Below are 16,731 nucleotides of genomic sequence, written 5' to 3' on the forward strand. Positions count from 1 at the left end.
TCCGTAAAGCTCCCCGGAGCAGCTGCCATCAGCCCACCGAAGCAGCCCCTGTCAACCTACTTCTGTCGTGGCAGCTACCACATCCTGATGTCTGATTGGGGTTTTGTCTTTCTTCGGACAAGATTTGTAGTTTTCAAGAGAAAAGTCCATGACTTTTGAAAGATTGAGGTATAACTACATGCAGTGATGTAATAAAGCACAAGTGTATACCTAGGACTGTGTATTCGTATGTATGTATACACATATGTGCATGTTCTGTGTACATATACACACATGCACACATGTGAACCTCAGTTCACAGACTTGTTCTATGATTTTGAGGGAGATAGCTGCATTTGTGTTGATGTGGGGAAGATGGCCATGACTGTGTTTGTCACCCAGTGTGGAGTTTGTGAACAGAAGCAAAATTTTTTTCAACTGCTTCTGGTTGAGAACTGATTTGTGAACAGAAGCATTCATGAACCAGTGTATTACTGTACATATTATATATGCATATGTAATATATATGTAGCTATATGAAGATGTAGAACATTTCTGTCACCTAGGAGAGTTATTTCCTAGTAAACAACCATCTGTCCCACCCAAGTTACCAGCTATTCTGGTTTCTAAGATCATAAAATAAATTGTACCTGTGCTTAAACTAAATAGCATCATGCAACATGGTGTCTGTTGTGTTTGGATTCCTTGCCTATTATCATAACACTCATATTTTTTGTCTATAGCAGCACTTTGTTTTTTACTACTGTGTAATAATTCTTAAATGTTCATACTGCAATTCGTTTATCCATCATATTTTTTGTTGGCACTTGGGTGGATTCCACTTTTTTGCTATTATGGATAAAGCTACAATCAACATTCTTGTTAGTGTTTTTTTGGCAGACAAACATGTATTTCCGTAGCATATATTGTTAGGAGCAGAATTTCTGGGTCAAGGGGTGGACATGTATTTAGCATTTAATGTTACATTAGTTTGGATCATTCTACAAATAATTGGATCTATTTACCTTGGTGTTGACAATGCACCAAAGGAGTTCTACTTTGATGGTAGCCATCCTAATGTTTGTGAGCAGAGCAGTATCATAATGTGTCCTTAAATTGTCCTTCATAGTAGACAAGAGAGCCTTCATTACTTAGGAAGGCTGTAGGCTGGTTGGCCTTTTGTATCACCATCTCTTGAATAAAAACAAAATGGGATCAAAGGAACAGCCAGCCACCTGCAGGAAGACAGCAAGCAAGGGGTCCACTGTGGAATCCGCATCTTTCTTGGGCAGCATTGATGAGGTACAGGCAGAACACAGATGGCCCGAAGCCAGGTACCTGACCTGCCCAGCTCTCCTGTTCGGCTTTGTTCTTCCTCAGGCTTTTTTACCCATGAGAACTTCCTGGACCACTGAAGATAAATGGGCTGAGTTGAGTTCACAGATGCCCACTGCGTTCTAACTGTCTAGAAGACTTTTTTAATCATTGTGATCAGAAATAGATAAAAAAAAAAAATGAAAAGCTGTGTAAATAGATAGATAACCAGATATGTGGTGGTAGATAACTTAGTAGACAAATTGGTCACAAGTGCTTGGGCTTCACACTAGGCCCTGGTTGAGGTGAGATGGCCGCTGCTGAACTTGGAACAGCGTTCTGTTACCCACGTGCTAGGGCTTTGCGTCAGTCTTCTGTCTGTGAGCCTCGCAGGGCCTCAGGTGCTTGCAGGCCTCCCCTGCATATGTCAGTGGATGGCCCAGGTTCAGGTTCTGGCTCTGCTACTAGCATTGCTGTGATTTCGTACCTCAGTTTTCTCATCTATATGGTAAGAATGATAATGGTCCCTGCCTGGCAGGATTGTTGTGAGGAACACATAAGCTGGCCTGTGCAAATCACTAGGAAAGGCTCTGACACACAGTGAGCATCCAGTTGTCGAGTCCAGATACAGAGCCTTGGCTGACACTGCCCTCACCTGAGTTATCACAGCCACGAGTAAACAGGGATAAGCCCAGGCCCTTGTAAGTCTGGCAGAGCAGAATTCCAACTGTGCCTTTGCTTTGTCTCCACCTGAAATGTGTCCCTGCTTTGCAAGGGGATGTCACCAGAGATAGTGTACTCTCTAGTGACATAAGTTTCACATTGATGCTTGGTCACCCTAACAAGACAAACACCAGCCAGGTATAACTTACTCAGGATTGCCAATGCTGCTGTTTCATGGAGAAAGTACTTTTAAACCAATGTGAAGAAGTCCTAAACCCTTAGGGTTGGGTGGGAAGAGCAAGGGAGAGGTAGCACACAAGAATCAGTCGTCCAAGGGAAATTGCCTAAGACCACCCCCCACAGATAGTATGTAACCCACTGTTCATTGTTTTTCACAAAGCTCAGCCCTAAGGTTAATGTATAAGTCAGATTTATGTCGCTACAATAAGACAACCAATTTTGAAAAGAAGAAGTTTCTTTTGGTGTATGGTTTGTGGAGATAATAATAATATTGGGTCTATTGTGAGATAGTAGATCATGGCAAACGTGGGTAATGGAGCAAAGCACTCACCTTGTGGTGGCCAGGAAAAAAAGAAAAAGAGAATATGGCTGAGGATGCAGCTCAGCAGCATAAGTGCCTGCCTGGCAAGCATAAGGTCCCAAGTTTGATCCCCAGTACCGAAAAAAAAAAAAAGGAGAATAGGAGAGACCAAAGCCCCACGATATGAGGGCACACCCAAAGATGAAGCTCTCCCACTAGCCCACCTCCTTAAGTCTCCACTACCTTCCCGTGGCTCCAAGCAGAGACCAGGCCTTTGACACGTGGGCCTTTGGGAATATTCCTGATCCAAGCAACAGCTGTTGACCTGATCCCACAGGATGCGAGGTCGCACACAGGAAGCATGCTGAGTGCAAGTGCAGGTGACAATAACCAGCGAGGATTTCCTGGAGGACCTGGGAGACCAGGGAGGAATACAGACTCCACCTGGACTGCCCTGACCATGAGCACTGGGTTTCCTAGGCACGGTCTGCACTTCAGTTCAAGTTTTCCTTTGCCCTTCCTGTCCGATCTGCAGCAATAAACTTCAGGGCCATGTTTATAAAACAAGGGCAAATGTGAGAATCAGTATGCTAACGTGGGTATACAGTAGATTCTCAGTTTAGGGTTTTAAAACTATTTTTATATTTTACTGTATCAGGCATCTTTGTGGGAATGAAAAAATGAATAAGCTCTGGTCACTGCTGTGTGTGGAGGAGAAGTTCACCAGGAAGATGCTGATGAACTCCCTAGGGTACCACCCAGGCTCAACCGAACTAAGACATCCATGCCTCTCAGGAAAGCAATACTATTTGGCTTACTGTCATCAGAGGGAATTCTTTTCCTTCCAGCCTAGACCCTAGGAGCCTGGGTTGAATCTGTTTTCCATGAATAAATCCACGCCAACATGTGAGCAAGGCTAGTAGCCCCAAAAGCCTGGCCCAGCCCAGCAACCTGTCCCTGACCACCCCACAGGACAGAGTTGTGCTTCTCCCTGCTTCCTGAGGGTTGGTCATGACCACAGTTCTGTTAGAAGCTCTGCTTGGCATAGTTGATCCTTTGCAGTTTTGGGGATAGGAAGGAAGGTGTGGAAGCACCTCTCAGGGCATAAAATCACAAACAGCATGGGGCTCCCACCTGGGCCCTGGGAACCAGAATCCCATCATCTCATTCAGGCTTCTGTGCCCTGCATGTGTGGTACCTCTCGCCCATAAGCCTTTGTTTCCATCTAGCCTCACCCTTGACTCACTTGGCTCATGGCCCTTGCTCCAGCCAGAGGCTGAGACACATTGCAGCTGGCCTCCTGGCAGGACTGGTGGCACTGACCACCTGATAGGGTCCAACTCCTGTCTCCCCAGGGAAAGAATATCTACCATGGACACTGACCATGTGCTGCAACCCATGGATGTGAAGGTGCTTCAAGCCTTTGGCTTCAGGCTGCCTCGCCTTGAGCCTGTTGGCTCCTCCATCATTTGCCAGAATGCCCAGGCTTTTGTGCCTCCAGCCCCAGCAATCCCTGCTCTCTTCTTTGTTGGGCTGTTTCAATGACTAGACCTATGGAAGGTTCTAGAAAGAAAAGCTACATAGCCTGATATATTAACTAGTGGGTGGTAAAGCTCAAATTCTCCTTGTAAGCTGGTTGCTAACTAGAGTTGTCAGGCACTGGGCTCTGGCCTCAGTGATAGGCACTAAGGTCCCGGTGGCCATTCTATAACCACCAGCAAAGGACATTTGTCCTTTCCCTAAAGGTTTGCGTTTAAGGTCCCTTTGGCTTAAAAGGGAAATCCTGAAGCTTTGATTTCATTTCTCTGGTGATTGTTATAGGTGCCCTCACTAATTCCCTGGAGGATAAATTTTTCTGTCACTTTGGGCTTACATTAAAACATATAACCTTAGAACCATGGAAAGTAGGAAAGAGCCATATTCTTAGTGGTGTGGTTCTATTAGCTAGTATAGTCTTCTGGAAGACTTGAAACTAATCAAACCTATTTGTGTTGCATCAAAATCCTGATGTTGTTCAAGACTGAGGTCTTAGATTCCCCTGGCTCTTTATCATCCACCTCCATGGGACCAGCTGTCCCCTCCTGGGGTCTTTTGTATCAAACACCTCCCACCTCCTATCAGGCTACCATGTCAGAGCAGGGTCATACAAAGCACTGGTCCCAGGAGTCAGCTGGCCATCAGCATCCATGTGTCTGCACAAAAGAACTGGCCTCAGGACCACAGACCTCTATGCTTCAGTGGCTGACATTGCTGATGGGTCCTGTGGCTCTCCCTAGAGGAATGCCAGGCCCAGCTCAGAGGTGCAGGATGGACACCAACCCCAGGAAGGCAATTCGGGACCTGGTGACACAACAATCACTGAGTATCTCCTTCTTGTACCCTACCCCTCCTGCCTGGTTCTGGGAATTGCTCTGAGTCCCTGCCTCTAGGCATTTCCCACCTGGCCCTGGGGTACTTGTGGCTCTGCAAAGGGAGAACCTCAAGACTATATGATGCAGAGTCTTCCTTGGCCAGCTAGCTCCACTCTGACCATCTCACCACCAAGTTATGCTACAGGGGTCATCCCTCCATCCAGAGATTCCACACTTACCATGAGCGAGTGTTTGGGGGTGATTTGAGAGGCTTTCCTGAGAAAGTCATTACAAACAGTAAGTTTAGTCACCCTTTGTTACCCACACACAGCACCCAAAAGTCTCTCTGCACCTTCTACATGCAGGTCAGCCAGGCCCAGAGGCCCAGCCCAGCCCAGAGGTCAGCTCTCTGCTTGCCATATACTCAGTGCTCACCTGGCCTGCATTTAGATGGTCCTCGGGATGGGGACTGGGCAGTCACCTCTAGGAATCCACAGTGCAATTTCCGTCCCCATAGCAAAGGTTCAAATTTGCTACCAGATGCCCAGAAGCAGTTAGCTCCTCTGTCTGGTTTCTGTCACAAGGTGTCTGGGCAAAGCATCTGACCTGGTTTGCCTGAGACACATTTAGTTGATTCCCGTGCTGCCTCCAGAATTATTGGTAGGTCCTCTTTCACCTCCGAAGTGTCCTGCTTTGGTTGATACAGTGTGCAGCTACACTGGTGGCTATGACATGGTGCCATGAAGCTTCCCTGCCTTCTCCACTCTTGACTTGGGTTGGGCTGGTGCCTTCTCTGTCTGAGACAAAAGAGGGACTTGATTGCTTAAAGAATAGCTTTTTCTGAGTTGTGGTCCTCCGTTGATAAAAATCAATGAGCACATTTGCTAATGGGATGCCGCTGAAGACATAGAGTCCCCTCTGCATCATTCCCACCCTTCGAGGACCTTCATTCCTTTCTGGCTATACTACTCTACAATGGACCACATCTCCTTTCTCTTCTTGGCTACCAGAGAACGCCTACATAAATGTGTGACTGAACTATGGAAGTGTTTAGGCACCTTGGTATTGTAGTGTTATTTGTATCTTAACTTCTTGTCAAATTTATATTTGCTTTGTTATGACTTCTTACTCTTATTTATAATTTTCTGATATTTATAAGTTGTCATTTTTCCATAAATGTGATGTTGTTACAGTTTTAACTTTTGGTAGAAACAAGATAGAAACAAGGGGCCGGCCAGATAGCTCAGCAGATTAAAGCACCTTCAAGCAGGCGCAGGGGCGAGGGGGGTGATCCCCAGGCCTGCTGTGCCAGCACCACCCCCAGGATGCACTGAGATGGCAATTGAGACTGGGCATGGTAGTCCTAGCACTTGGGAGGCTGTAAACAGGAGAGTCACTATGAGTCCAATCTGGTAGTGAAACCCTGAACACCCTGTAGACCCTTCCCTAAATACAGAAAAAAAAAAAAAAGATAGAAACAAAAAAGACACAGGAGTCAAAATACATAGTTTTCAGCTAGACTGGATCCTCTGCTGCCCACTGCACATCACGGGGTCTGAGGTCCTCTATGAGACAATGATTTGAGTCTTGCAGGCTTGCTTGCCTTCTGAGCATGCTCTGAAGTGCAGTGAGCAAACCCAGCAAGCCTGTGTCAGCAAATTCCTGATGGAAAGTGAGGTGAGGGCACCCAGGGAGCCTGGGACCAGGGGGCCAGGGCAGGACATGGGTACAGAGGGAGAACAGCAGCACTGGCCACTCACCAGAGCTTGCCCAGGAAGCAGCCACTAGAGTAGGGGCTGGAGAACAAACCCTGCTGTGGAGGCCAGGGTTCAGAGGCTGGCACTACCTCCTTAAGACTTGGGGTCTTAGGCAGGCCGCTGTCCTGTGTCCTTGATGTTGGCAACTGAGGTGGATGGGAGAGATGGTGTCACAGTGACCTCCAGCTTTGAAATTCCAATCACACCCTGATGTAAAGTTCCTGAGGATGCCCGTGGAACCCAGGAAGGCTAGACTCTGACTTCAGGCTGGCCCTGGGAGAGTATACATATTTGGGGCTCCACTAGAACAGCATTGTCCTTATATCCCTCCATTTGGCATGGACTTCATTATAAGCTACTTCCCAGGCCTCCCTTGGGCACGAGCTAGACTCCCCCTCCCCCCAAAAAACAAAAAAAATGTTACGAAGCTGAGGAACCTTGCAGAATTCTTCCTGAAGCTTGTTAGAATCAATCAGATAGACCTGCCTACCTTAGAGTGTGAGTTCCCATGGGCTATGACAGGAGCTTACAACTTCACCTTGAAAGCAAAAGGGTAGGGTGGGGAGTGAGCTTGTAGCAGGTAAAAAGTGGTAAGTGAGGTTCCCCAGTGGATGCTTTCAGATCCAGGGCCACGGAAAAGAGTATATGCTTGGGCAAGCCCCCCTGACTGACCCGCTAGCACTTCCTGGCATCAGCCCAGCACATCTGCTGTCCATCCTGCAGTGCTCTCTCACTGGACCCCATCCCCGCCCCATGTGCGTGAATTGCCATGACCAGGTTTGTTATACTTTGGGCAGCAGAGGCTTGCAGTGCTCAGCTCACTTGGAATGGATCACACGGTGAGGGTGGGAACCCAAGCCTCCACCTTACAGCCCTGCAGTTCTCAGAGCCCTGCCTGCTACCACCAACTCCCAACTCAGCCAAGTGTCAGAAACACATGGACTTTTGCTGCAGAGCTGGTGAGGGAGGGATGGGCAGCACTTGGTCAGTGCAGCTAGGGAAAGTGGGTCTGATTGAGTTTCTCTGGGTAAACTTTAGAGGTCTCAGCTGGCTTTAACATTGAGTAGGAGCTGCCCAGGTTCTGGATGTGTCACAGTAACTCTCTCTTATCCGTGTGTATTTCTGTGTGTGCACCTCTTGCCCCATAGAAGAGCGTGATTTCTCCTCTGAGGCCATTGATCTCCAACGCAGGACCACGGAGAAGACTAGGCTGGGACCAAGCCGGCCCTGGAAACAGCGTAATATCTCTTGGGCAAGGACCAGGGATGACTGGGCCATGGACACAGAGGTCCTCAACTTTCAGCCTTTCGCATAGCACACAGGGGACTCGTGGAGGCCACTTGCCACTGCCAACCGAAACAGTACAATGGCAATACTGACATCCTCTATGACATTTACACGGCAGACATCCCAGCAGGAAATGCTGGTGTGCATTCTGTCTGCACAGTAGTGGGCCGTGCCTCACCAATATGAATAGCTCAAGCTCTGACGACCTGCTCTGAGTCTACTTGCAGCCAGTGACACTTGCAAAAAACTCCCAAAGCCGTCTTGGCCTTGGCTTCCACAGTTCCTGACCAATGTGGCCAAAGCTGGACACATCCCTGGGACGCGAGGATCATTTGTAGATGCAGCCTTCCCCAAAGCTCCCTGAGTAGCATCTGAAGTCTCTGCAAAGGTCATGGATCCTGAACAAAGTGTCAAGGGCATCAAGAAGGCAGAGGGAAGTCCCCGGAAGCGGCTGACCAAAGGCGAGGCCATTCAGACCAGTGTTTCTTCCAACGTCCCCTACCCAGGCAGTGGCACAGCTGCCACCCAGGAGAGTGCCCCCCAAGAGCTCCTAGCCTCACAGCCTTTCCCAGGCCCCTCATCAGTTCTTAGGGAAGGCTCTCAGGAGAAAACAGGCCAGCAGCAGAAGCCCCCCAAGAGGCCTCCCATTGAAGCCTCCGTCCACATCTCGCAGCTTCCACAGCACCCTCTGACACCAGCATTCATGTCACCTGGCAAACCTGAGCATCTCCTGGAGGGATCCACGTGGCAGCTGGTTGACCCCATGAGACCTGGACCCTCAGCCTCCTTTGTGGCCCCTGGGCTCCACCCACAGAGCCAGCTCCTCCCTTCCCACACCTCCATCCTTCCTCCTGAGGACATGCCTGGCATTCCCAAGGTCTTTATGCCCCGCCCCTCGCAAGTCTCCCTAAAGCCTACAGAAGAGACACACAAGAAGGAACGGAAACCCCAGAAGCCGGGCAAGTACATCTGCCAGTATTGCAGCCGGCCCTGTGCCAAGCCCAGTGTGCTCCAGAAGCACATCCGCTCCCACACTGGCGAGAGGCCCTACCCCTGTGGCCCCTGTGGCTTCTCCTTCAAGACCAAGAGCAACCTCTACAAGCACAGGAAGTCCCATGCCCACCGTATCAAAGCTGGCCTGGCCTCAGGAGTGGGCAGTGAGATGTATCCCCCAGGGCTAGAAATGGAGAGGATCCCTGGGGAGGAGTTTGAGGAGCCCACTGAGGGAGAAAGCACAGACTCTGAAGAGGAAACCAGCTCCACATCCGGTCCCGCTGCAGAGCTCTCTCCAAGACCTAAACACCCCCTTCTTTCCAGTGGTTTGTACAGTTCGGGGAGCCACAGCTCCAGCCACGAACAGTGTTCCCTGTCCCAGTCCAGCGCAGCGCCCTCACTTGAGGACCCCACTCCATTTGCAGAACCCTCGTCTGAGCATCCTCTGAGCCATAAACCCGAAGACACCCACACCATTAAGCAGAAGCTGGCCCTCCGTCTAAGTGAACGAAAGAAGGTGATCGATGAGCAGGCATTTCTGAGCCCAGGCAGCAAAGGCAGCACTGAGTCTGGGTATTTCTCACGCTCTGAGAGCGCTGAGCAGCAAGTCAGCCCCCCGAACACCAACGCTAAGTCCTACGCAGAGATCATCTTTGGCAAGTGCGGGCGGATCGGGCAGCGGACCACCATGCTGACGGCCACCTCCACCCAGCCGCTCCTGCCCCTGACAACTGAAGACAAGCCCAGCCTGGTGCCTTTGTCTGTGCCCCGGACACAGGTGATCGAGCACATCACAAAGCTCATCACCATCAATGAGGCTGTGGTGGACACCAGCGAAATTGACAGTGTGAAGCCAAGGAGGAGCTCCCTGACCAGGCGCAGCAGCATGGAGTCCCCCAAATCCAGCCTCTACCGGGAGCCCTTGTCATCCCATGGTGAGAAGACGAAGCCAGAACAATCACTGCTGAGTCTCCAGCATCCCCCCAGCACCACCCCCCCTGTGCCTCTCCTCAGAAGCCACTCAATGCCTTCTGCCCCCTGCACCATCAGCACCCCACACCACACCTTCCGCGGTAGCTACTCTTTCGATGACCACATCACTGACTCCGAGGCCCCCAGCCGCAGCAGTCCAGTGTTTACCTCCCACCCCCGGATGCTGAAGCGCCAGCCAGCCATCGAACTGCCTTTGGGAGGCGAGTACAGTGCCGAGGAACCTGGACCAAGTAGTAAAGATACAGCCCCCAAACCCTCCGATGAGGCAGAGTCCAAGGAAAGCGAGCTCACCAAAAAGACCAAGAAAGGGCTGAAAACAAAAGGGGCGATCTATGAATGTACCATCTGTGGTGCTCGGTACAAGAAAAGGGATAATTATGAAGCCCATAAAAAGTACTACTGCTCAGAGCTCCAGATCGCAAAGCCCCTCTCTGCAGGTGCCCAGGCAACTCCTGAAGCTGATAAGAGCCAGGCGGAGCAGGAACCATGGTCCCACATGATGCATTACAAACTGGGGACCACCCTGGAGCTCACTCCACTGAGGAAAAGAAGGAAAGAGAAGAGCCTGGGGGATGAGGAGGAGCCACCTGCTTTTGAGTCAACAAAAAGTCAGTTTGGCAGCCCCGGGCCATCTGACGCTGCTCGGAACCTTCTCCTGGAATCCAAGTCACCAGCAGAACCAGGTAAATCAGTGCCCTCCCTGGAGGGACCCACAGGTTTCCAGCCAAGGACTCCCAAGCCAGGACCTGGGGCAGAGTCAGGACAGGAGAAGAGAACAACATCCAAGGAAATCTCTGTCATCCAGCACACCAGCTCCTTTGAGAAACCTGACCCACCCGAGCGGCCTGGTGGCCTGGAAGGCGAAGACCAGACTCTGGCCCAGTTTTCACCTGCACCGCCTGCCCCGCAAGGACGCTCAGCTCACTCCCTGCAGCCCAGGTTGGTCCGCCAGCCCAACATCCAGGTCCCTGAGATCCTGGTGACCGAGGAGCCTGATCGTCCTGACACGGAGCCTGAGCCACCCCCGAAGGAACCAGAGAAGACAGAGGAGTTCCAGTGGCCTCAACGCAGCCAGACACTTGCCCAACTCCCTGCTGAGAAGCTGCCACCCAAGAAGAAGAGGCTGCGCCTGGCAGAGATGGCCCAGTCCTCAGGGGAGTCCAGCTTTGAGTCATCCATGCCTCTGTCTCGTAGCCCCAGCCAGGAAAGCAGTGTCTCTCTAAGTGGGTCCAGCCGCTCAGCCTCATTCGACAGGGATGAGCATGGAAAAGTGGAGGCCATTGGGCCCTCATCAGACATGCGCTCCAAACCCTTGGGCACCCACATGCTGACTGTCCCCAGCCATCATCCACATGCTCGGGAGATGCGGAGGTCAGCCTCAGAGCAGAGCCCCAACATTTCCCATTCAGCCTACATGACTGAGACACGCAGCAAATCCTTTGACTATGGCAGCTTGTCTCTGGCAGGCCCTTCTGTCCCAGCCCCAGCAGCACCCCCAGCCCCAGTGGCCCTGCCAGAGAGAAGAAAATGCTTTTTGGTGAGACAGGCCTCTCTGAGCAGGCCACCAGAATCCGAGCCAGAGGGAAGACAGGACACTGAGGAACTACAGCCCTCATCCAGCAGAACTTCCACCAAAAGCTTGTTGCCCAGGATCTCTTCAGCAGCCACCTTGCACAGTGGGCACGCAGGAGGCAAGAGCCAGGTGCAAGACAGGCCCCCACTGGGGTCCACTCCGCCCTACACGGAAGCTCTGCAAGTGCTCCACCACCCTGTCACCCAGCTGCCACTGCAGGACAAGCCGTATCTGCCCCCACCTGTTTCTCTCTTCTCTTTCCAGCACCTCTTGCAGCATGAGCCAGGACAATCTTCAGAGTTCTTCTCTACACAGTCCATGTGTGGGCTCCTCTCCTCCCCATACTCTATGCCCCCGCTCCCTCCCTCCTTATTCCAGGCCCCACCACTTCCTCTCCAACCCACTGTTCTGCACCCAGGCCAGCTTCCTCTTCCCCAGCTGCTGCCTCACCCCGCCAACATCCCCTTCCGACAGCCCCCTTCCTTTCTCCCTGTGCCATACCCTGCCTCTTCAGCACTCTCCTCTGGCTTCTTCTTGCCGATACAATCCCAATTTGCACTGCAGCTCCCTAGTGATGTGGAAAGCCATCTGCCCCCAGTCAAAACCAGCTTGGCCCCACTGGCAACAGGATCTCCTGGCCCCTCCTGCAGTATAGGGCACAGCACCAACATACAGCTGTCCCCCACAGCTCCTCCAGCCAGCTCCTCGGCACCAACCTCAGCCCCTCTGCTGGCTCTGCCTGCATGTCCAGACACAGTGGAGTCCCTAGTTGTTCCAGTCCGCATTCAGACCAATATGCCATCCTATGGCAGCGCAATGTACACCACCCTTTCTCAGATCTTGGTCACACAATCCCAAGGCAGTTCGTCCAGTGCATCTCTTCCCAAGGGTGAGGAGCCCCCAGCTAAGGGGTTGACTGTGTGTGGAGCAGATATGTATGAATCTGGGCCTGGACCATCTGGATTAAGTGAAGAGCAAAGCAGAGGCTTCCAGACTCCATACCTGAGAGTGCCTATGACATTGCCTGAAAGGAAAGGTATGTCCCTGTCATCAGAGATTGTCTCAAGCCTAGAGGGAAGCTCATCGACAGCAGGGGGAAGCAAGCGAGTCCTTTCACCAGCTGGCAGCCTTGAACTTACCATGGAAACCCAACAGCAGAAAAGGGTAAAGGAAGAAGAGGCCTCTAAGGCAGATGACAAACTTGAACTGGTGAAACCTTGCAGTGTAGTGCTGACCAGCATGGAGGATGGGAAGAGGACAGAGAAATCCCACCTGGGAACCCAGGGCCAAGGCAGGAGGGACCCAGAAACACTGTCCAGCCAGTCCTCAGATCAAACTGACCCAAAGGAGATTCCTTCCCTCCCTCAACCCACGTTGCCCCATGGGACATCCCCAGGTGCAGAAGCTTCAAAGGAATATGCTCAGTCATCTGGCAAACCTCACCGAAGAGGGGTCCCCCTACTGAGTGTGAAAAAAGAAGACTCCAAGGAACAACTGGACCTCCCTCCTCTGGCACCTCCAAGCTCTCTGCCTCTGTCCCCCAGACCAACCAAGTTACAAGAAGGTACGGACTCAAAGAAGGTACTGCAGTTCCCCAGCCTTCACACGACCACTAATGTCAGTTGGTGCTATTTAAACTACATTAAGCCAAATCACATCCAGCATGCAGATAGGAGGTCCTCTGTTTACGCTGGTTGGTGCATAAGTTTGTACAACCCCAACCTTCCAGGGGTTTCCACTAAAGCTGCTTTGTCCCTCCTGAGGTCTAAGCAGAAGGTGAGCAAAGAGACATACACCATGGCTACATCTCCACATCCTGAGACAGGAAGGCTTGTGCCATCGAGTTCCCGTAAGCCCCGCATGACAGAGGTAAGTTCAACCTTCTTTGTCTTCTCGCTATCAGTTGTCAGAAGTTCTTGGTGAGCTTTTAAAGCCACACTATCTTCAAGGGAGAGGGTATATTTTCTCTCTTGCTCCCATGACTGGTTACTTCACAAAGAAATATATTTATTGGGTTTCTTTATCAGAATGCCCCCCACATTATTAGAATAGATATATCTCTATAAAGTTAGCTATAAAGTGATCCTGCTTTTTCATGAGCTTCCATATAAAATCAAAGATACAATCTCAGCAAAGAAAAAAATGATTCTCTAAAAGACAGTTGAAAAATGTGGTTGATGGGACTGCCTATAGAAGCTGTAGAACTTTCTACCTATCCTTTATTGTATAGTGCTCCCTTGTCTTACTAGTCTTTTCCTGCTTTTTAAAATCCTCTTATATATGTGGTTTCCATTCTGTAGTGCCATTTAATATCTTCCCATTTCCAGACATTCTAGCATTTGACATAGTCACTCCAGAAATGCTCCTCCTTTCTTTTCTATGAGTAGAATGATAAATAGAGTTTAATCTTCAGTGTCTTTCTTTACTATAAGGGATGACATCACTCCCTGCTGGGCCCATCTGTGCTCTGTAGTAGTATTAGGCTCTCACCAGGGGCTTATACTTATTCCTGACTATATCAGGAGTTATTAAAGAACTAGTCCCTTGTAAGTTCAATAAGCTTGAAATTCAGTTGTTCTAGATTTATACTGCACATGAGATACCTCCATAATCTGAGGTTTGGACCATGATGGGCTGTGCTGACCTGGCATCTGCAGAGTAGCAATGGGTCTTATTGGTTACCAGCCTTCCTGAGCCAGGCGCCGCACGAGGCCTCACATCCAGTCCATGCTCACTTCCAATTGTGAGGCAGCATCACATTCTACATTCTATAGGTGGGGAAGTAAGGGCCAGAGAATAAGAGAGGTCAAGGACAATGGCAAATATTTTCACACCTGGAATAATTTGAACCCAGACCTATCTGACTCCTATCTAATTATTTGAAGAAAGAAAACCTTAAAAGATGATTGCAAATTTAAAGGGGTTCACTAGTGTGCCTCCCAACCAGAGGCTTTGACTAAATCAAGCATAAATCCCCTAAACTAAATTCACATTGAGGGTCAGTGAACAAGACTGGGATCTGTAACTTCCTACATGTCTCTCCTCTGTCACCAGAGTGAATGTTGCACCTTGGGGTTATCCTTAGCTCAGCTGGAGATTCTTCATGAACGGTTTCCCAGTTTTATTTTTGAGGTGTCTTTGTCAATCAGCAGACACCTCTGAACAAGATTTCCAGTTTTGCAATACCATCCTACTGATTGGCTTGCTCTCTCTTGTCTCTTCCTAGCTGTGGCCACTGCTAAGTTGCTGTTGTAGTTATATTTCTACCTAAATTGGGGGTGGCATCTACTGTGTGCAAGGTGTGATGCAAAACCTTACTTTTGTTTTCACAGTCATCTTGAAAGTGACGATGCAGTATCACCATTCTATAGTGAGGAAACTAATGCTCAGAAGTGATGTGTAACTTGCACAAGGCCACAAAGTCAATGACGGAGATTGGATTCAAAGCTGCATCACACTTCAAAGCCCTTTTGCGTGATCTAGACTCCCTCTATTCCCTATGAAAATTGCATGGCACATTTAAAGAAAAAAAGAGTGTTTATTTAGCTTCATTAGGTTTGGCCAACATTTGCTTATAAGGCTGTTTTCCTAAAATGAACTCTTAGAATATTCAGTTTGGTCCAGAGGTCTGTTTCCTACCAACAGTGCACCCCTCCAGGGCATTAGTGTAACTGCACAGTCTACAAGATGAGGCCTTTATACAACTGCACCTCCTTCTCTGGCCTCTGCATGCATATCTCTAGTGGAGAGAAAGGGGAGCCCACAACTTTCTGTGCAACACAATCTGATTTTAGATCATGCTTGAAGAAGTTTCTTGTTCCACTGAGCTGATGGTTGTCACTTGTGGCTTCCATTTTCTGTCAGTTCTGAAAATGTCCTTTAGTTTATCTTAGCATTTTGAAGCTTTTCCTAGCCATCTTTTTCAGGTCTGGATGACCTTCTCATGTCTGAATTTGGTATTTTTTCTGTGTATGAGCTCTGGAGAAACCCAAGCTTGTGTAAGATTCCCTTTTACAGTTACATTCTTTTCCTTCAGTTTCTCATTTCACTTTTCCTTGGGGATCATTTTAACACTCATATCACCATCAAAAAAAAAGATTTAGAGTGAGAATCTAGGTCCACATTGCCCACATCTGAATCCCACTACCCTGTCTACTAGCTGTATGATATTGGGTCAGTTACTCAACCTTTCTGTACCTTGCTTTCTTCACCTGTAAAACAGGAATAGTAATAATACTTAGTTCATAAGACAGTGGAGACAATTAAATGACATAAGATAGTCACAGTGAACACAGAATAGTGGTTGACACTTTAACTCTTGGTAATCATTTTTACTTCCGATCATTCTTACTGTTATCACTAAAAGCCAAAGTGGATCTCAGGCCCTCCACTCAATTCTGACTCTGTTTCTTGGCAGAAGGGCCCTTTGCCAGCCAAGCAATGGGCCAAGCTGGACAAGCCAAGCTAGACCTCCTCAGCTTGGTCCAGATGTCACAGCAAGTTACAAAGGAAAAGCTACTCTTTGGCTTGTGACAGCCCTCATTACTCCATGGACTGACTATATTGCAGGCAGGGTGGGAGCAGAAATGGCATGCTCCAGAAACTCAGGCTTTGCCCCCTGTCTTGCCACAGCAGCTGTCTAGATTCTTGTTTGTTGTTCTTTGTCCACCTCCCATTCTGAGGAAATCACATGGAGGTAACTTGGTCACAGAGGTTGGCCCTAAAATGAACCTTTAAGACAGTCTAAACCATCATGCTCCAAAGCCTGAAGAGGTAGAGCGATCCACCCAAGGGTAGCTCAGAACACGGTGGCCTACCTGGTGCTGGAACTGAGACTGCTTGGCTCCCAGCCAGGTGCTTTTTGCCTCAGCCCCACTGGCCACAGCCCCTAGCATAGTAGCACTGCATCCTCGATGAGCTGTGCCCACCACTTCCAGCCATAAAGGAGTAGGGAACGTGTTCTTGGGATAGTAGAAGATACCAGGATGCCAAGACCAGTGCCAGTCTTCAGCATGGAACCATACCTCTTTGGGATTCAGAACTCTGGAAGTAGAATGAACAACAGCCCAGAGCCTTCCTAGCCTCTCCAGGCCTGGCTTGGGGTGGGGGTGGAGGGTCCTTGGGGCTCTAGGCCATTGTGCAAGCATGGGAGGACTATGGTCTTTCTCTCCAGGAGGCCTGCATTCTGCTCCCAGCTTTGCCTTTTACCATGCTGGCTGACTTCAGCATTTTAATCTGTCAATGAGAATTATACAAGTTCATCTCAAAAAAAAAAAAAAA

At 49.5% G+C, this 16,731-nt stretch overlaps 1 protein-coding gene across 2 annotated transcripts in view; it reads left to right on the forward strand.

Moving 5' to 3' along the window:
* The window catches only part of Hivep3 (human immunodeficiency virus type I enhancer binding protein 3), a 464,424-nt gene that overhangs the window by 407,924 nt on the left and 39,769 nt on the right, over nt 1-16,731 (forward strand). For both annotated transcript variants that reach the window (XM_023706187.1, XM_004645974.2), the window contains one exon: nt 7,754-13,320. In XM_023706187.1, the coding sequence (XP_023561955.1) occupies nt 8,284-13,320 (5,037 nt within the window). In that variant the 5' untranslated portion in view covers nt 7,754-8,283. The remainder of the gene's footprint in view (nt 1-7,753; nt 13,321-16,731) is intronic.

This window comes from Octodon degus, unplaced genomic scaffold (assembly GCF_000260255.1).
Source record: "Octodon degus isolate 3935 unplaced genomic scaffold, OctDeg1.0 scaffold00245, whole genome shotgun sequence".
Lineage (NCBI taxonomy): Eukaryota > Metazoa > Chordata > Mammalia > Rodentia > Octodontidae > Octodon > Octodon degus.